The sequence below is a fragment of the Odocoileus virginianus genome, unplaced genomic scaffold (assembly GCF_023699985.2).
Source record: "Odocoileus virginianus isolate 20LAN1187 ecotype Illinois unplaced genomic scaffold, Ovbor_1.2 Unplaced_Contig_15, whole genome shotgun sequence".
NCBI classification, from domain to species: domain Eukaryota; kingdom Metazoa; phylum Chordata; class Mammalia; order Artiodactyla; family Cervidae; genus Odocoileus; species Odocoileus virginianus.
This window is the reverse complement of record NW_027224332.1, coordinates 990,000-1,012,319: the sequence shown is the minus strand read 5'-3', so window position 1 is coordinate 1,012,319 and position 22,320 is coordinate 990,000. Positions and strand designations below refer to the sequence as shown.

Sequence of the window (22,320 nt, the reverse complement as noted above, 5' to 3'; positions counted from 1 at the left end):
TGTATCTGAGACAAGCTCTAGGCACACAGCATTGTTCAGTTAAATTATATCACTGCATAATCTTTACTGGAGAGTCAACTTACATGAACACACGCTGCTTTAGACTACTGGGATCTCATTTGGCCTCCTGTGCTACTAATTTACTTTATAATAAATTACCCATACACTGGGGAATTAATATCATATTATAACAAACTCCCTTATGTGGCAGAGGCAAGAAGGAAGAGAAATGTAAGGAAAAAAAGAAAAGGTAGCTAATGAAAAAAACAGGTTCTCAAGAGGGGTGCCATGTGTCAAAGGAAAGTAAAGAAGTTGAAGACATAATTAATCTACCTTATAATTTTGTAAGACCCCAATAACCCTAAAAGTTTAAATATACTAATTGAGGCAAGGGAAAATAAATGTGAAATCAGTGGGGAAAAAATAAAAACCCATAAAAATAGGAAAAATGGATCTCTGTGAAGTGTACTAGGTCCATCCTTGAGCTACAGATGGAACACAGTTGTAGGTAAGAAGCTGAAAAAATATATGAGATAGGGAAAAGTATCTCCAAAAGAACTGAAAATACTTCCAAAGCATCTGACAATCCATCCTAGATGGATTTTTTATTTCCAAAGACAAACCACTGATGTTGCAACTTGTAGACAAAACTTTTGTGAAGAATTTCAAAGTACACTTTGCATTAAGGAATGCAGGCATCCCTCTTTCATCTCACAAAAATAAATCTTGAAAATATTCATCAAATTCTTCTTCCCTATTTAAAAGAAAAAGTATACATATTGATTAAAATCAACAGAGAAAAAAATTACTAGGTGACACATTATATGAAATTAAGGTAATTCAAACCAGCATACTTGCTGGTTCTTTTATATATATATTTATATATTTCATGATTCAGCTATCAAGTAATTCTTGGCTTCTGAAATAATCGTAACTATGCTCAGACTGATTAAAGTGTTTTATGTGGTGGCATGTATCCCTACACATATTTATACCTAAGATTTTACTCTGAAGTACTTCGTGTTATATCATGCTTCTCTTTATGTTCTTGGTTGACTTTATTACTTACTCCGTTCTTGGTTGACTTTATTACTCTGTTCATTCTCATTTCAAATTAATGAAAAAACTATTTTAAGGAAAAATACAAGTCCTAAGAATAGGGACGATCTGCTTAGGCTGCAGGTTTTATTACTCTGAGAAGAGTAAATATGTATTTGTAGCAGTGAAGATTATATCTAAAAGAACAGAACTCTGAAAGGAATACTAAACTATAATATATTAAAATATGAAAATTAAAGTACTAAATAAATATTAGTGGTAAGAGCCCAGAGCAGTACAATGAAAACAGCACAGGTTTTCGAGTCAAGACAGTATTTAAGTCCAGGCTCTGTCAGCTACTAGCTAGGTAAGCAAGTTATTTAACTTCTCTGGGCTCAGTTTCTTTATTTATATAATAAAGAACATTACATTTCCTCAAAGAGCTGTTGTGAAGATTAAGTGTATGTACAGTTGCTTTTCTTCCTTCTGGGAACAGAGAATCAAGCTACACAAATTCTGCCTACCAATCTCTTTAGAAAATGTTTTTTTAGATTAGAAATTCACAATGAGACTCCATCATTTTCAGTGACTGTGACGGGGGGAAAAAAAAAGTGACTGTGACGGATAAAACCCCCACAGCCATGTTCATATTAAAAAAAAAAATTAACTACAGAATCAGATACAGTTGATTTAAGAATTACCTACAATTTGGTATTCTCCATACTACTGTCCCTTTTCCCAAGCATGTGACAGCAAAATGCAGCTGAATTTTTAAAACTGTAATAAGAACTTAGATGTATGAAATTAGCTGAACCTCTGTGTGTACTCAGATGTTACTACATGATGTCAAGTTTTTATAAGGTCACAAAAGAGCTCTGGATTATGGAACCCCTCTTAGGCTTTACTTATGGATCTTTACTGCCATAAGGGTGAGTGGACTCTTGAGACCTATTCTTTCATTTTCAGCTCTTCAAGGGGAAATTCTATGATCAAAAGTTCAGTTAATAGTTTGACTAGGACAGCAATACCTTTTGAGAAATCTGATCTATAATGACCACTCATATTGGAATTCTTATTTGGCAAGAAAAAAAAAAAGATCATAGAAAACAATCTTTTTTTTTTAAAGGCCCCTTTCCAACATACTTGAATTCTATTACACTGAGAACATATTATACAATTAGCAAGATGTTTTATCATCAACTTAAGTTAGCGAATTATGACTGATTCAAATCTCTTATTATGAACTAATAAGACTGGATTAACAAAATGGGACTAAAATTTATTGAGCACTTATATTCACAGGTATTGTACCAGGTGCTTTATATTCTTAATTATATTAAATTTTCACAATAAACTATGTAGTCGGTATTATTTTATCCTCTTTCAACAGATAAAGCTCAAGTGGTGAACATCCCAGTATATAAGAGCTGATAATATTCCAGCCTATATTCCAACAGCTCTTCCAACCAATAACAGAGAACAATGTATGTGTTGTCTGTCTTTGGGGGCAAGAAAACTCTGACACCTGTATATATCTCTGAGGAATTCTCCTGTACAGGTTTATGATAATCAGAACATCATGGATAGGCTGTAGAAGCTAGTAAACAGAACCTAAGCGAAGTCTAGGGGGTCATCTGTTAAGGGGAGATGAGGAAAGAATTACTCACCAAGAGGGAGCTGGGTAAGTTGGCTATTTGTGGCCATAAACAATCACTGGGAATAAACTCTGATCTCATGGTCCTTGGCTTTAAATCAACATTCATGATGCTAAATTTTTCATTAAGTTATCAAAAATGGCAGTGGTCATAGCTTTCTAGACTGATTGTAGAAGGCATGCAATATTGTTTTCTATTAACATCAGGACTTACTGTGATTTTTCATCTGTCTCTGGTAGTGGGCCCTTCCAAAGTTCAGACTCTGAAGCACTTTCTTCCTCATCAGAGTTTCCTGTTTATTTAAAACAGATTTTAAAAAAATGTGCATATTAAATTTAAAACACATTTTTAACTATCCACCAATAATGCAATTAACTTTGGATTTAACTGTGGTTTAGCTTCAATTTTTATGGCTCTCTGAAAATTTAATTCACTTTTCCAGAGTAATAAATTCTTTTGAAAAAGAGTAAGCTGAGATATACCAAAGAGCCTCAGCAAACAGACCAAGGATTTAAAGTCTCATGGGAAACTTCTCTAAGTTATAGTGAGTTAAAGTAACAATTCCAATATTAACTCTATATTGTAAAGGGATATAGAGTTAAGTTATATTACCTCTTGCATATCGGTTGTCTTTAACTTAGTTTTTTCCTTTTCTTGATCATACAAAAGACATACAGGTTAAGATTTTTGTAGAGATATATTTACATTAGGATCAAGACCTCAAGAACTGAACTAGTAGTATACTAGTAGCTAGTTTTACTAGCTAGTAAAATTATGAAAAAAAAATTTGTCAGATTTAAAAAAAAATTAATGCTGATTACATTAACTAGAAGTCCAATTCAATGAAGAAACAGATGTTCTCATACACTGTTATGTGTACGAGAGGAAATATCCTTTCCTTGAGGAAAATCTGGAAATATAGATCACTTTAAACCCTTGACTGGCAATGCTGCTTTAAGAAATTTATTAGAATAAACAAGCTCCTCAAAAATATATATATGTATATATGAAGATGTTCATTGTATAACAGCAACAACAAAAGACAGAAACTTAAATCCCACCAATTAGGGATTTTGGATTTGGTTAAATAAATACTATACGGCTGTTTAAAAAAAAAAAAAAAACCCTTAAAAAAAACCAAAACCATTAGTATATCTGTGATAGAGCAAATATGTATATCAAAATTTGTAAAAGTTACAGAAAGCATGTATAGTATAATACAATATGTATTAAAACATTATATCTACATACATATATATATTATATATATAATATATATAAATAATAAGTTTGTAAGGAATAACCAAACTTAACAGTGATTATATTACATGTGGACCTGGGATATTTTTACTCTCTAGGCACTTCCAAATTTTTTTATTATTATTTTAAACAATAACCATGCATTACCTTTAAAGATCAGTAAAAACAATAAAGATACTTGTATTTTTTAAATACAACAAAACAGATGTTTCAAATGAACCACCTTATACTAATCAACTAAAAATTATCAAATACTGCAACACATATCATGAGACAATAAAATTATATGCCACAAAGTAATTATGCTAGTAAATAATTCCTCTCCAATAATGACCATTAGTCTGGAAAAGAACTGACACCAATTTGTCTTGTCAATATATAATGTCCTTTAGTTAAACTCAACACAAAAATAAAGCAGCATTGATTTGCCATGGTGATTCTAGCTTTTTACCTGTTAGACTTTGATCCTTGAATCAACATGTGTGTCTGAACTTTGGTCCTAACTGATTCTAGCACAAATTCTAACAAAAACAGGGGAAAAAAGAAAAAAAAAAAGGTAGGGGGAGGGGTCATACTTCTAATGATCTACACACAAAGATGATAAAATTATAAAGCTTTGGGAGTAAGCTTTGTCACTTCCTACTCCAGGAGATCTTCCCGACCCAGGGATCGAACCCTAGTCTCTTGCATCTCCTGCACTGGCAGGAGGATTCTTTACCACTAGTGCAATCTATTAGTTAGATATTATAGATTCATATGTCTCTTGCATTGGCAGGCAGTTTCTTTAACACTAGCACCACCAACTCAATGACAGTCAGCACTGGAACTGCCAATGTCCCAAAACAATATTTGAAAAAGACAAAAGTCTCCTGCTCTTTATTTTTATGAAAATTCACTAACTAAGCTAACAAAAAAGATCTTCACAACCCAGATAATCACGATGGTGTAATCACTCACCTAGAGCCAGACATCCTGGAATGTGAAGTCAAGTGGGCCTTAGGAAGCATCACTACGAACAAAGCTAGTGGAGGTGATGGAATTCCAGTTGAGCTATTTCAAATCCTAAAAGATGATGCTGTGAAAGTGCTGCACTCAATATGCCAGCAAATTTGGAAAACTCAGCAGTGGCCACAGGACTGAAAAAGGTCAGTTTTCATTCCAATCCCAAAGAAAGGCAATGCCAAAGAATGCTCAAACTACCGCACATTTGCACTCATCTCACACACTAGTAAAGTGATGCTTACAAATTTTCCAAGCCAGGCTTCAGCAATACGTGAACTGAGAACTTCCAGATGTTCAAGCTGGTTTTAGAAAAGGCAGAGGAACCAGAGATCAAATTGCCAACATCCGCTGGATCATCGAAAAAGCAAGAGAGTTCCAAAAAAACATCTATTTCTGCTTTATTGACTATGCCAAAGCCTTTGACTGTGTGGATCACAATAAACTGTGGAAAATTCTGAAAGAGATGGGAATACCAGAACACCTGACCTGCCTCTTGAGAAACCTGTATGCAGGTCAGGAAGCAACAGTTAGAACTGGACATGGAACAACAGACTGGTTCCAAATAGGAAAAGGAGTACGTCGAGGCTGTCTATTGTCACCCTGCTTATTTAACTTCTATGCAGAGTACATCATGAGAAATGCTGGGCTGGAGGAAGCACAAGCTGGAATCAAGATTGCCGGGAGAAATATCAATAACCTCAGATATGCAGATGACACCACCCTTATGGCAGAAAGTAAAGATAGAACTAAAGAGCCTCTTGATGAAAGTGAAAGAGAGTGAAAAAGTTGGCTTACAGCTCAACATTCAGAAAACTAAGATTATGGCATCCAGTCCCATCACTTCATGGCAAATAGATGGGGAAACAGTGGAAACAGTGACTGACTTTATTTTTCTAAGCTCCAAAATCACTGCGGATGGTGATTGCAGCCATGAAATTAAAAGACACTTACTCCTTGGAAGGGAAGTTATGACCAACCTAGACAGCATATTAAAAAGCAGAGACATTACTTTGTCAACAAAGGTCCATCTAGTCAAGGCTATGGTTTTTCCAGTGGTCATGTACAGATGTGAGAGTTGGACTATAAAGAAAGCTGAGCACTGAAGAATTGATGCTTCTGAACTGTGGTGTTGGAGAAGACTCTTGAGAGTCCCTTGGACTGCAAGGAGATCCAACCAGTCCATCCTAAAGGAGATCAGTCCTGGGTGTACACTGGAAGAACTGATGTTGAAGCTGAAACTCCAATACTTTGGCCACCTGATGTGAAGAGCTGACTCATTTGAAAAGACCTTGATGCTGGGAAAGATTGAGGGCAGGAGGAGAAGGGGATGACAGAGGATAAGATGGTTGGATGGCATCACCAACTCAATGGACATGGGTTTGGGTGGACTCCGGGAGTTGGTGATGGACAGGGAGGCCTGGTGTGCTGCAGTTCATGGGGTCGCAGAGAGTCGGACATGACTGAGCAATTGAACTGAAACTGAGCTAACAAAAGCACAGAAAAACTAATTAGGTTATCACCATGGTGTTATCCTGTTAAAGATGTCAGAGAACAAACCTACCAGGCTTTTGAAAGTGGACAGCTAATTTCAAAAGGCCTTACCACCAGCTGTTCTCGTTTCCTCTTAAGAGTACTTATCATATGCAAGCTTTCCTAAACCAGCTTTCTGCTATCAGACAATCCAGTTTTACTAAAAAAATACAATCGGTTTAGGATAACATTATAAAATAACTCTCTTTGATAGAGGAGATGCTGAAAAGTGATCAAATATTCTTATAGAATCAAACTCTACAAGACTGACGGTCCCTTTTAGCCCTATGAGGGCTTCCCAGGTGGTGCTAGTGGTAAAGAAACTGCCTGCCAATGCAGGAGACATACGAATCTATAATAATATAACTGCTAGGTTGCACTAGTGGTAAAGAATCCTCCTGCCAATGCAGGAGATGCAAGAGACTCAGGTTTGATCCCTGGGTCAGGAAGATCCCCTGGAGTAGGAAATGGCAACCCACTCCAGTATTTTTGCCTGGAAAATTCCATGGACAGAGGAACCTGGAGGGCTACAGCCCATGGGGTTGCAAAGAGTTGGACACGATTGAGCACATGTGCATGTACACACACACACACACACATGAATCTAAAATACCTAGTTCCCTGAGGGTGACAGAAACTACAAATCACTTCTTTGATAACTGCTACAACCTGCCAGAGGTGGGAATGATATTGATAAGGAAATAACAATTAGAAGACTGGGCAACATAAAACAGATGCTTGCATTTGCGTCAGCATCAAATCTACACAGTAATTATTGGCAACTGGCGATCAGAATTTAAGTCACTGATTCTGTGTTGGAAGGGGAGCTTGGAGGTCCACCTCTTAACCAATGAATGAACATCTTACTGTAATGACTGCAGTAACAAGTGGCTGATTAATCTACACTTAAACACCTCACTGCTTCCTGATGCAGCCCATTCCTCCATTCCATTCTTCAGATAATTCTAATTGACAAATTTTTCCTTAAATTAAGGCAAAAATCTGTCCATGGGCTATTTTTATCCAGACTCTAGTTCTGCCAAGCAGCCACCAAAAATAAGTCTCCTACATAGTAGCAGTCTTGCAAATATCTACAGTTTCTATGTCTACCTCCTTACCCCTTTCCTCTTCACTTTTTTCTAAGCTAAACATCTAAGGCTCCTTCAACCTTCTTCCTATAAAAACATTTCAAGTTCTGGCAACACTGGTTATTCTATTCTTGACCTGCTTTAAGTTTTCAATGTTCCTTTTAGAATGTAATGTAAACTGCATATAATTTTCCCTACATGCTTTGAATATAAAAGCAGGTCTATCATCTTGGTTTTTCTGGATATTATGATAGCTAAATAACTTAGCCTACTGAAGAAGTGGCAAGTCTCTAACTATGAAAACAATAGACAGATCAGACTTTTTACAGACTTTTTATCCGACCTATTGCAGAAAACAAACACAAAATCTAATGTCTAGTATTTTCTTTTTCTCTGGTATAACAATAACTACAAGTTATCAAAGACTTACTTCATATTAGAACATGCTTTACATGTCTATTATTTCACTTGACTCTGATAATAATCCAGTCACGTCAAGCCTCTTTACATCCATTTTACAGATAGAACTGAGACACAGACCAAATCTTCTAACGTGAATTTGTATAATATATGTGTCAAAACTGGGCTGTAAGAGTGGACTCATTTCACTGATGAAAGTTTCTGATGATACAGCTAAAAGGACATACACTTTGGTGTTATAAACCTGTGTTTAATCATAGCTCTGCCATTAATCAGCTATCTGACCTCAGGCAATTTATGTAAATTCTCTGGGTCTTGCTTTTATCTACAAAATGGGATATTATGTGTCCATTACTAAAATTAAATGTGGTACACAACTAAACCACTTGTGATTAAGACAATTAAAAGCAGGTTACAATTTTTTCCCCATAGCAACTGGGCTTTTCTTTTTAGACTTGGTTTTAACAAGGGGGTAAAAGGGTAACTGAATATTACCCAAATGGAAATGAAATACAGAAACAGCAAAATTTGAGTTCTAAAATTGACAAGACCACCTAAGACAGGTCACTGACAACCTGAGAAGATTCTGGGTTTGACAAACCCTAACAAGGTACCTGTCTCCTACTTGAAATGGTACTACTTCAAGAACCAAGATAATGCAGATATTGTTCAGATTGACTACAGTATTCTCCCCTCCCTACAACAGAAGTCTGACCTAGCCGAGGAGAGTTAACAGACTTAAGGCTATTCCTGGGAAATGAGGGAGGATTGAGAGAGCTGGGTGGTGGGGGGGAGAAGGACAGTGGGAGGGAGAAGGAATTAAGACAAAATGAAAGAATGAATATAAATGAATATAAATGAATATAAATGGCAAGTAAAGACCTTTCCCCCAAAGATTATTTTAATAATGAAAAACTGGAATTGGAAAAGGACAATCTTTTTTTCTACATTAAATTGGACTTCACACCTCTAACTGCAATGTATAGTTGGAAATAGGCAAAAACTATAAATTTTCCCATTTTAACTTGTTATGCTTTCTAAAAATATATATACTTACTACTCCATCCTCAGATAGCTTAACATGCCTGGCTATGTTCTATACATTGTCAGGAAACTTAACCTAATTTAGAAGCAGCAGCTACTGATATGTTAGGACTGACATGAGAAGAAGGGAAGTATCATTGCTTTATGACACTTCAAAAATGTTGAAAACAAAATGGTGTGAGGAAAATAATTTATAAAGAATATGTTGTATTCCTAAACTAGAGCAATGCCTCCATTGATATCTCCCTCTTCAGTAAATTTTTAAACAATGAATATCTTAAAAATTTTGTTTTAAAAAAATTTCTGATTACTGAACACTTAAAAATTCCCATTAAGAATTATATACTAAAATGCTAATACTTAATTTGAAAGGTGGGATTTAGAGTAATTACTTCCTGAGTTTGCCACATAGACATATTCCTTGCAAATCAGAAAAAAAAAACTTCTTAAAGTTTAAAAATTTACAAGTAAGCTGAGAAGTCTCAAATCTCTGAATTTCTATACGTCTAGGTACTATCAAATAAATTAAGTATTCTATTAAAGTACATTTTACTTTTAGACCCTAAGCCTATTTACTGTAAGGTCTTAAAGAAATTTGAGACTGTATTACTGTTGAGATGCAAGATTACTGTTTGTTATATCACAAATGGATGCCCCCCTTTTATGAAGCCACAGGAGATTCTGCTTTCAAAACTGCCTGGAAAAAGCTGAACACCCGGTGAGTTCTCTTTAATATTGGATGGGTACAATTAATCATTCTACTGTCCTTTCTTTGGTTTGGTTGTTAGGAAGAACAGTGACAAATTTGTGATCTACCTTTGCAATTATGCAAGACTTTTTGGTAAACATTTCTCTGTATTAAATTTACCTCTAGCTTTACTTTCCTACGCTACCTTATTTTTCCATTATTTTGATTTCACCTTTAAAAAAATATTATTTTATTGCAAACCATTGTGAATACTTTTTGGAATGCTGCAGGGAAAAAAACAATAAGATTTGTAGCAAATATTCTATGAAATCCAATCTGGTGAAAACTGTAGGACTTATTAGAAAGTTGACCAGTAATAACCAGTTGCTAACATTCTGCTTTCTATGCACAAAACAGAGATATTTGATTAATCAAAATCACCAAATGACAGATCACTCATTCTTGTACAATATAAGCAACATTTCTTAAATATGAATCCATCTCCCCAATTCTTTTTCTATCCCAATCTTATCCCTTTGGTTCTCTTCCTTCACACTCTATAATGTGAAATCAAAATGTGTATCCACTCTACTTACTGGAAAAAAAAAATTGTGCTCTTCTATACTTGAAATCAGAAACTTTTAAATGCTTTAATTTGGGGAAGAAATACACTTTTGGGTTTTTTCCTATGATTTTTCTCACACAGTAGAAAAAAAATTACAGGACAAGTCACAGTTTATGGGAAACACAAATTGCAAATAACTTGAATCTATATATTTTTATTAAATAAAAACCTGATACTTACTGTTGACAGAACTTTCTGATTTCACTGAGGATGAATGCGCTGGGGAAAACAAAAAATGAACGTGATTAAAACAAAAAAACCCAGCACTATTTCATCAAGAATCACTTCGCAGTGGTATAACAGCCATAGCTATAACCAGAATTCTTCCAAGTAGTCTAGTTTACTTTCTAGTCAACTTTATAGTCTAGTAAACTTTACTTTATAGTCTTTCAGGAAAGCACTTCAAAGTCTTCTAATCTTCCCTGTTCCTTTGACTTATCTCCCTAATTAAAATGTTAGGTCCTTTTAGGCAGGGGTATTTTATGCTCTTGTACAGGCTGGAATACCTAGCACAAAACTTAAAAAATAATACACACCTATAAAAAATATCTCATGCTGCTACTGGGGAAAAAAGCTCATAGATTACCTACAATATAACCAACATTTTATCTACAGATTTTCAACATTCAAGAGCAGTTTACAAATAAATAGTTTTTCATAATACTTTTTTGAAGATCATATACAGGTAAGAATTCACAGTAACTGAAAATCACAGAAAAAATTATGTCATAAAACATTTGAGTTCCACAATGGTTACCCAGTAACAGAAACTGAAAAGTACTAAAGACGTATTAATTTAAAAAAAAAACTTATATATAGTGTCCTGCTGAAAGACCTCAGGGGAAATATTTCTGAAGCCTGCTAAGTCAGAAAAGAACATAACAGATGGAGTACCAATTCCTCCAACCTCCCTGGATGAAAGTGAAAGTCATTCAGCCGTGTCTGATTCTTTGCAACCCCATGGCCTATACAGTCCATGGAATTCTCCAGGCCAGAATATTGGAGGGGGTAGCCTTTCCCTTCTCCAGAGGATCTTCCCATCCCAGGGATCGAACCCAGGTCTCCTGCATTGAGGGCGAATTCTTTACCAGCTGAGCCACAAGGGAAGCCCAAGAATACTGGAGTGGGTAGCCCATCCCTTCTCCAGCAGATCTTCCTGACCCAGGAATTGAACTGGAGTCTCCTGAATTGCAGGTGGATTCTTTATCAACTGAGCTTTTAGGGAAGCCCACCTCTCTGGGTAGATCTCTTAACTAGTCCAAGTTGTCACAAGAATGATCCCTTAAGGCCAGACAAGAGGGTGTGAGAGGCACAGGATAAAGATTCCAAAGAAAAGCAAGACCTGGACTGCGCCAAGTGCTTTATGTTATTGTTTCTTTACTCCTACTTATTTTCCAGCCATCAGAGAGCAAATAAAAACATGGTTAGCCCTCCTGTAGCAAAAGAAACATGCTCCTCTATGTCATGTAAGGAACATGATACCTGTTTCCAAGTGTCTATTATCTTAAAAAAGGCACACAGTTGGAACCAAAAGGAAGAAGTTGTAGGTTTGGATTAAATATTAAGAAAAACCTGCTAGCAATTACAACTATCTGAAATGTAAAGGAGTATTTTGGATAATGGGTTCTTTTTCTCTGGAGGTGTTAAAGCTAAGGCAGAACAAGTACATGATAAAGAGCAGAGCATCTCAGACTTTATTGTGCATATGAGTCATCCTGGGAACCTGAAGTCAACTGTAATTCAGGAGATCTGCAAGAGTCTGAGGTTATACATTTCTAACAAGCTCCCAAGCGATGATAATGCAGAGGACCATATTTTCAAAGGCTAAACCATAGAATATCTTTTCAATCATGATTTCCAGGGCTCATTACTGATGTTCCTTGCAACAAAGAAATTGGCTGACTTCACTGACTCACTCACCTAACATTTACTGAATACTTACTGTGGGGAGCAAGCACTGTGCTTACGAACTGGGGATAAAGAATTAAACAAGTCACACAGTCCTTTCCTTAACAGAAAATAAATTATTCCAAGAGTGGTATGTATTTCTAACGGAGAGTGCAGGGTGCTATCAGAATGTGCTAACAGGGAACTAGCCTTGCCTGGAAAAGCAGAGTGAAAGGAATCAGACAAGGCCTACTCAAGGAGCTGATCTTGGGGGCAGGATGGAGGTGGAGGAATAAGATCTTGAACTTTCTGCCAAGACAGTTTACCTAAATATCCCTTTGTGTTCATACCTGCCAAAGGAGACTGGTCCTCAAAGTCCAGTTATTGATCTTTCTTACATTTTCTCAATCTGTTGGTTCAGCTATCTAGCCATCCAATTATCTACCCATCTACCTATTTAACATTCTGTATAATGGTAACCTGAGTGATGGGAGTTGTCAGGATCACACAGGGAGAACAGAGAGAAAAAAGGTCTGTAAGAGCCCTGAGCAATTCCAACACCTAAGGGTAAGACTGAGGAGAAACTATAGTCTAAAATGGCTGCAGAGAGATCAAAAAGATAGGAAGAAAAGTCAAGAAAGTAGGTTGCTTTGAGGAATGTCAGCAGTCCAAAGGCAGCTGAGATATTGAGCATTTATTAATTACTATTCAAGTTTGGGACACATTAAGGTGGCCTGGCAGGTATCACATCAAGATGAACCTAGTTACAGATGATCAATCACAAATATCAATAAAAAGATATTAAAGAGGTTTATATGGTCCTCCTAAAGTCTGATAAAATGTTGTCATTTTCTGCTTCATACCAAAGCTGAAAAAGAAAGAACTATAGCCAATACTCTCTATCAAAGATGCTCCAAATAAAGAGTAAATAAGAAAGATGTCTCAATTCCACTTTGCTTGGGTCTTCTGTCTCTGAAATTTTCTTATTCTTTATTATTTATGCCTAACATGTGCTAGTGGGGTGCTGGGGACAGAGCAATGAACACAGCAGACAGAATTCCTGCTCTATTTGTGCTTTTATATAATTGTCATATGTGTAATGAGAGAAAAGTTCTAGAGTTGTGACAGCATTATAAATGGGAGTCCTAATTTAGATTCGTGGTCAGAGAAGGATCCCTGAGGAAGTGACATTTAAGCTTAGAACTGAAGCATGAGTTAGGATGGGCCTGGAGGTTTTAGAGAGAAGCAGCAGCATCTATGCAGTCCTTAAATGTACAGAAGTTTGGCATTTTCTAGAAATTGAAAGGCTATGTGGGTGGAGTGTGAAAGTAACATGAAGAGTAGTGAGAAACAAGCCCTGTATGCTGGATCATTTAGACCCTTTGGGCTTTGTCCAGACGTTGGTTACATATTAAGAACAACAGGAAATCACTCTAGATGGAGAATGGATTAAGAGAAGGGAGGTGGGATGACAAGACAGTGGTGGAAAGAGTAAGGATAATATAGTAGTAGCCTAGATGAGAACACATGGTTAGTTTGAACGAGAGCAGAGAAAACTTGAGAAATACGTAACCTGGGGTAAAACTGATGGGATTTACATAAACATGGAAAGAGGAGTCTGGCAGGCTAGAGTCTGTGGGGTCGCAAATAGATGGACACAACTGAGCAACTGACACACACAAGGATAATTTCCAGACTTCCGATGTTAGCTTTTAGGTTGACAGACGTATCAGCTACTGAAATACAGAACACTAAAGGAAAAACATCTTCTAAGGAAGATCACACGAATATATAACTTGAGGGATGCAACCTCATCGTTAGTCATGAGTATCCAGCTACCTAATTACCTATTTTGGAGGTACTGGATAAACTTTACATTGTAGGGATTAATTCTTTAATTTGGAATATGCAATGACTAACATGATGTCATATTATGACATAAATATATAACAGTGAATGTTACAAAATCTTCAAATATAATACATTAAATATTTTACTAGCACATGAGGATAAATAAAAAACTTTTAAATCTCAAATGAGATTCTCACATTTATTAATTAAAATTTATTTTGAAGTTTAGAACATGATTTATAGACAAAAAAGACATTCTGTTTCAATACCATTTCTCAATAAACAGTAGAATACCAGTATTTTTCTTCTCATTATCCATCAATTTTACCAAGTCTAAAACTTGGCAATACTGTATGTTTGAATGTATCATGACATGCTGGAAGGAAAAGATGTACATAATATAACATGTCTAATGACCATAGCTGGAGCAAGGGAGCCCTCTCCTGTTCAAGTATTATGTTAACACTAGCCAGATCTAATTCAATCTACCATTACCTACCTAATTTAGTCCAATTCACTCTAAGTTACAGTTGATTTGACTCTATTACGGACTGAAAAAAACAACCCACAGCAACCCTCATTAAAACTATGTACCAAGTACTATGCAAATGGCTTACATACATTATCTGAGCTAAGGTACAATTATCATGACCACTGTCTAAACTAAGGCACAGCTTAAGGACTGCTGAGGAACAAGTAAGCAGTTGACTTGGATTTGAATTTAATAATTACTTACTAACTGTATGTGCACAATACCATGTTAGGTTCTGAGGACACATACATATCAATCTCTATCATTTTGAGAAGCCCATTAGCTAGGGAGAAAAATCAAACAGACCATGATCATTGAAATCACAATGCTATAATTTTATACTGTAGATAAAATTAAAATAAAACTGTATAATTTTATACTATAGGTTATGTACTGATGTACAGTGCTCAAAGTGCCTTTCACGTTCTTATTTGACTCTCCACCATAAGCACCAGCAGTACAAAAACCAGGCAGTCACATCATCACTATGTAGGTGTATGGGGAAAGTAAAACTCAAGAAATTCAGTGACTTGCTTAATGTAACATGTCTATAACTAACAAATCCAGAAATCCGAGTGCTGTTACAATATTACACCATTTGCAAAAATGAATCAAAACTGACCTTGTTCTTGCAACTTCTATAAATTACTATAAAATTTGTCTCTAAATTCTCCAGTTTCCTTTCAAATACTATAAAACAGAATTGTAAATGCATTTACTAATTAAACTCTTAATTTGAGACATATGGCAGACTATCCTTTATGTTCAGAAATATGAGTTAAATATTATATTTTAATTCCCATTTACCTTTATCCTTTTTCTTAGAGGTCTCTTTTACAGAAGATAATCTGGATTTTTTATGTGTTGACTCTTCAGAATCTTTTTTGGCTTTATCCTTTCTTTTTTTTGACTTGACTTCTTTTCTCCTTTATGTTGAACAATATAAAATTAAAAATAACTTTTTCAACTAAGCTTTACAAAAAATAAAAATCAATGGGCAAACAAAGTTAAATTAGTTGAAATATTCATTTAAAATGTAATTTACATAACAAGAAATGCTTAAATGAGTGTAAATATTGCAGGTTAGTATATTACTTTAGCCACTTCTATAAGATTACGAAGACTGAGACAAAAATAAGGTAATTAGCACTTGGAGACAAAACTATTTTTTATAAGTTTTATATAAAACCTTGGTTAATGTAATCATTGTTTTATTCATTTCCTTTTTAGATTCTATCATTTTGTTGTTGTTCAGTCACCCAGTCGTGTCTGACTCTGTGACCCTATCATTTAGCAATTCTAAAAAATTACAAAAACAAATCTCATTTCCCTCCACATAATTCATTATCTACCTACACTTTGAAAACACATAGAATAAAAGAAGCCACTGTACAGATCTAAACCAGTAAATAGAAAATCATTCTCTTAATAATAAAGGAGAATAAAATAGAGGTATAATGGAATGAGAACAGAAGGGCTTACTGTTAACTCACACGTCTACTTTATACCACTTATCTTTTCACTGCTACAACTTTACCTTTTTTTGTTGTTCACTAAGTTTTGTCCCACTCTTCTGTGACTTCATGGGCTGTGGCCTGCCAGGCTCCTTGTCCATGAGATTTCCCAGGCAAGAATACCGGAGTGGGTTGCCATTTCTCACTCCAGAGGATCTTCCAGACCCAGGGATCAACCCCGTGTCTCCTGCACTGGCAGGTGTGTTCTTGACCACTGAACCACCTTGGAAACCCCTTATTTTTTTTAGGCCAGGTTTATAAGGCTGTCAGTACCATAGTTGGCAAGTGATTGATTTTAATTGCAGAGGATAAGGCAGTTGGATGGCATCACCGACTCAAAGGATGTGAGTTTGAGCAAACACTGGGAGACGGTGAAGGACAGGGAAGCCTGGCGTGCTGCAGTCCACAGGGTCACAAAGAATTGGACATGACTGAGAGACTGAACGACAAAGAAAAGAAACATGAAATAGGAAAAGGTGATAAGGCTGAAACTGAGACTGGGAAAAAGGATGAAGAGACAACAGAGAGGATTACTTTCAAGAAAGCTGTTTATCAAAACTTTCAAATTAAGATACTTATACCAAATACTACAATACTGTTTAAGACAGTAATAACTTTTTGTCTCTTATAAGAATAATTCAATTTTGAAATAAAGTTCGAAACTCAAGGTCAAAAGTACATCTTTGGTATCTTTCAGAATCATTGATGGAAAAGAGAAATCATGTAATCTGAAAAACACTGCTAATTTTAAGAATTAAAAAAATTTTAATTATTTTTAACAGCTAAATACTAGATAAGGGTCATTCACAACACAGCTGATTATAAATATATATACATTTTATAAAGTTGCAGAATCTTATGTTAAGACTTTCAAGCATTATTCAGAACATGAAACCCAACCACCACAATCATGCCAGGTCATACAGATTTTGCTTGAGCATCTTCAATGCCTGGGATTTCATTAGGCTCTGTTTACCATATGCCAGACACTGTGTCAAGCATTTTATATGTATTTTCATTTAATCCCCACAATAAGCTTAGTATCCTCATTTTTAGAGATAATAAATTTGAGTCTTATAAAGGTTAAGTAGTTTGCCCAAGGATATGACTAGTAAGTGGAGCAGCTGAGAGGAATATACAGGGGTGTGATTTCAAAGCCCATGATCTATATATGCTGCACGTTGCAGAGCACTGATCCTCCTCCCCTATTCAATATGGCAGACAGTCTAGCTCATTCAGTAGGAGCCTGGCTTTAAACACTGAAATGATTATAGAGGTATAATCCTTTTTAAGAATGATAAACTCTAAAACACTGTTTAAAGGAGATGTAGGAATCACATTATAAAGACCTGATTACAACATAGTTTCTAAGAATATTTCAGTATCTGAACACTGATTTCAAAACAAAAGTTCTAGCATCTGCCTGCTACTCTGCATAGGCCTTCACATTTAACACTGCTTAGCTAGAGTTAGGTATGATGAACATTCAGTTCCCTGGTTTATGTGGTCAAATGGCAATGCTGGATTGTGTATATACTCAAGTAATGAACATCAACCACTCAAGTTGACTTTAGACAGCTAGTGCAGGGAATGACTACATCCAAGACTACTAAATTAACAACCACATTTTAAAAGATCATATTACCTGTGATGAAAATTTAATTTAAAGGAACATTCTTGGCATAATCCTAAAAAAAAAGGGAAAAAAAAGTAACACCACTGGACTGCTAAATTTTTTATCACTGCACTGCTACTTTACTTTTAATATCATAAACTGTCATGTTTCTTTACATTCTTTCATTGTAACGGGAAAAAAATAAACTGAAGAAAACAATCTGATTCTCTTCCACCTCAAAAAATATATATATAAAATAAAAACTGTATTAGGATGCTTGAGAAATTGAAAATATTCTGCCACTGCTTTAGAAAACTATGCTGTCAATTTATTCTAAAAGCAAACTGTTTCATTCATAGGAAGCATTAATGTATATCTCAAATCAAAGACATCCAGTAACAGTAGTGTGGGTATAGTCATCTCCTCTGAAGTACTCTAAGAGTTTTCAAATGGAAAAGAGCTTTTTGAAAAAGTTCCACAATTGTTGTTTCTTTTTTACTTTAATCTCAATTCATACTAGGTGACTCTTCCTCATAAGCACTTATAGGAGGAACTCAGAAACCAGTCTGCATTGGAGTGTACTACGTAGCATATGAAATTAAAAGATACTTATTCCTTGGAAGGAAAGTTATGACCAATCTAGACAGCATATATAAAAAGCAGAGACGTTACTTTGCCAACAAAAGTCTGTCTAGTCAAGGCTATGGTTTTTCCAGTAGTTATGTATGGATGTGAGAGTTGGACTATAAAGAAGGCTGAACACCGAAGAATTGATGCTTTTGAGCTGTGGTGTTGGAGAAGACTCTTGAGAGTCCCTTGGACTGCAAGGAGATCCAACCAGTCCATCCTAAAGGAAATCAGTCCTGAATATTCATTGGAAGGACTGATGTTGAAGCTGAATTCCAATACTTTGGCCACCTGATGAGGAGAACTGACTCATTTGAAAAAGACCCTGATGCTGGGAAAGATTGAAGGTGGGAAGAGAAGGGAATGACAGATGATGAGATGGTTGGATGGCATCACCGACTCAATGGGCATGAGTTTGGGTAAACTCTGGAAGTTGGTGATGGACAGGGAGGGAGGCCTGCCTGGCGTGCTGCAGTCCATGGGGTCACAAAGAGTCGGACACAACTGTGCAACTGAACTGAACTGAAGTAGCATATGGGGAAAACCTTGATCTCTACCTGGAGGGAGCAGAACACTCTTATAGCACATTTATTTAGGAACCAGAGAAAGTTGTTAACATGATGCAGAGAAGACACTGACACAAAAGACTAGCTCAGGAAAAAAAAAAAAGAATGAGCAACAGATTCTAAAATATGCATAATAAGAGAAAATGCTGTATTCTGGGTTATAATCTTAAGCATTTAAGACAGATATCGAGAACAATTTGCCCTCTTAAATTTTTTTCTTTATTGCCACAAAGAGAGCAGATTTATTATCTACACCATAACAATATGGCTATTAACTAATGTGAGATTTTACAGTGCCATTTCTGATATCACTCTGACTCCCACTTGGCATCTCAGGCTACACTGACATTCTCAAATTAACAGACAGAGGTCTTCACTTTACAAATTACTGGTTTACATTTGGCATTAGAACTATTTCATCTAAATGTCACAGAAATGCTGAGAAAAAAGTTTCAGGCTCAAAAGTTCTTTGCAACTTTAGCAAGCTCTGAGAAAAAAAGAGTTTCCAAGAAGATACCTTAAGCATTTTAAATTGAATCTTAAATTGCTTATATATTTTCAAACTAAATTACTAAACTTTGAAGGAATCAATCACAACCCATCTAAAGTCAACTTACTTAATTTAACAAGTGCATTTCTTTTTTTACCATGCTCAGTATAACCAAAATTAACTTCCCAACTCTTTAAGCCTTCTTTTTCATCACATTTATTTCCACAGCAAAACTGGCCTGCAAATAAAGGAAGGAATATTAGCTATGGTGGTTGGTGACAATATTTATTTACAATCAGGCATTATCTCTGAAATTCACTCAACATACATAACATACACAACATAAATTCTTAGTTTATAAAGTCAGCGTCAAAAAACTGACCACAATAATTATGGTATGTTCAACAATCAAATCAAGTTGCTGAATGCACTGTTTTTAAAAAAAAAATCAGTTCCGAGAATTAACTTGATAATAGTTTACTATCAAGCTGACTGTTTATATTTAAATACAGAGTCTTAGTGACTCCGAGTGAAGGAATCTCACACTTTGGAAAATGGAAGCACTAAAAAAGTGTACTCACTAATGCCTTAAAAGAAAAAATGTATTTTTCTTTCTTTTTTTTTCTGATGGAAATTTTACATAGTTCTTTTAATGATGAAAAAGGAAAAATGAAAATGGGAAGGAAACCATAAATTAGACCTCTAAAATATATCTGAAATTGGTTGCTTTCTTATTCATCACTGGCCCCAGGTTGGCTTACATCATTGTTGGCTTACACCATGTCAATAATATTTCATCTCCCTTTCACTCTTATTTCCTTTAATCAATTCTCGACAGATTAAATAGAAATTTTTTTTTTCAAAAATGCCAATCATTTGCTTCAGCAGACCAAAATTAAAATCGCCAATTAATTTAAAGCACCTCTTAGCACTTATAATGAAACTGGAGTCCTTACCCATGATTCTCAGCTGCTTATTCAGCATAGAGTTGGCTGTCCCTCACTATCCTTGGGGGATTGTCTCTAGAACACCCTCTTCTGCACCAAAATCCCTGGATGCTTGAGTCCTTAATATAAAATGGCATGGTGGGGGTTCGTGCCTGCTCACTTGTGTCTGACTCTGTGATCCCATGGAATGTGGCCCATCTGGCTGCTTTCTCATTGGGAAATCAGTGGGATTTTTTTATGGCAAGAATACTGGAGTGGGGTGCCATTTATTCCTCCAGGGATCTTCCCAACCTGGAGATCTTCCCAACCCAGGGATCAAACCCGTGTCTCCTGCATTGCAGGCAGATCCTTTGCCACTGAGCCACCTGGAGCCCCATAAAATAGCACCATATTTGCCTAACCTTTGCAACATTCTCCCATATACTTTAAATCATTGCTAGATAACCTATAATACATAATGTAAGTGAAGTTGCTCAGTCATGTCTGACTCTTTGTGACCCTGTGGACTATAGCCCACCAGGCTCTTCCATCCGTTGGGTTCTCCAGGCAAGAATACTGGAGTGGGTTGCCATTTCCTTCTCCAAAAAAATGTATTTTTCAAAGTACACACACTGTACCTGGGTCAACCTTTTTCAATATTATTAAAATTGATACTGTAAGGTATTAATATATGGTACTTTAAGCACCAGGATAAAATGACATTTAAAGCACATTTTAAAGTGCTACAGCATTTTGAGATTAAGTAGAGTAAGTAATCAAACTCGATGTTCTAAACTTTAGAATCACGTGACACTAAAATCAACATTATCATACTCACTGTATATTAAAAGATCTGTAAAAAAGGACTAATATTGATGATCCAAGAGGAAAAAAAAAAAAACTACTCAATAATTATTGACTTTAACAGAAAAAGACAAGATCAAACTTATTTGTACAACCTGAAAAAAAAGCACTTATTTCTTAATAAATTGTACCAATAGGAACAAGTCTGAACTTTTCATAAAAAGAGATTAACAAAATGAATTTTTAAAATTATCAGTTTAAAGGCTGATAACTTTTCTAAACTGGCATTGTTTTACTCATTCCAAATGAATACTTCATTAAATCTGTATACACTGAGCAACTAGTCTATCATTAACACAAGATTATAACTTCATGAATCACAGCAAATGGCTTTCTTTACCATTCTCAATGAAAACTTTTTTCAATTATATGAATTTGGAGACTGTCCAATTTTTTTTAAAAGGCAGCATTACTTACCATGACTTAAAAATTCCACTCAATAAAACTACAGAAATTTAAAATTGTGATAGACATTTCAATTAGGTAAAAGCACAAACTAAAATGTAGTGCTAACAAAAGTTAAAAAATAGCTTTAAAATTATTCTTTTTCCTTCTCCTCTAGAGTACCTTTTGGGCTGATTATAATTTATGGAACATGTATATAAACACACTGATGGCATAAATGTTTATCATTTAAAAATGAAACCTTTATTTTTAGTTTAAGAGATTTTAAAGTTACTAGCTTATTTTCTTAATCAATGTTCCTATATAGTTTTCAGAAGCATTAACAGTTAAAATGCAATGCCCAATAAAGACTTAATTTTATAACATGAGACAGTATAGAGATACTACATTTTCAGAAAAATTTCATGAATAGATTACAATGCATAGAAAATGTTACTGATTGTCTACAAAATGTTTGTTCTTTTGTTCTAAGACTAAATATTTAGACTCAAATTCAGTGACTCCTCAAAATAAACTAGCCTGTCTAAAAATTCTATAAGGGTCAAAGTAATATTTAATTTCTACTTGCGAAATATAGATTTGACTAGAATACAGTAATACCAACTCATTACTCCAAAAATAAAGATGTTCATCTACTGAGTTTCCTTGCAATGAAGCTTTTAGCTTTTAAACATTTTCTACTTATCTGCAACT

General features: G+C 35.2%; 1 protein-coding gene across 14 annotated transcripts in view; it reads right to left on the bottom strand.

Moving 5' to 3' along the window:
* Positions 1–575: 575 nt before the first annotated feature.
* The window catches only part of LOC110147210 (protein FRA10AC1), a 71,772-nt gene continuing 50,027 nt past the window's right edge, over positions 576–22,320 (bottom strand). For 12 of the 14 annotated variants that reach the window (XM_070464094.1, XM_020908625.2, XM_020908613.2 and 9 more), the window contains 6 exons: positions 19,560–19,670; positions 17,780–17,822; positions 15,428–15,546; positions 10,531–10,569; positions 2,907–2,985; positions 576–754 (listed from right to left, as the gene is read on the bottom strand). In XM_070464094.1, the coding sequence (XP_070320195.1) occupies positions 712–754; positions 2,907–2,985; positions 10,531–10,569; positions 15,428–15,546; positions 17,780–17,822; positions 19,560–19,670 (434 nt within the window). In that variant the 3' untranslated portion in view covers positions 576–711. The remainder of the gene's footprint in view (positions 755–2,906; positions 2,986–10,530; positions 10,570–15,427; positions 15,547–17,779; positions 17,823–19,559; positions 19,671–22,320) is intronic. The other 2 variants (XM_070464097.1, XM_070464098.1) reach the window with 2 other exon arrangements.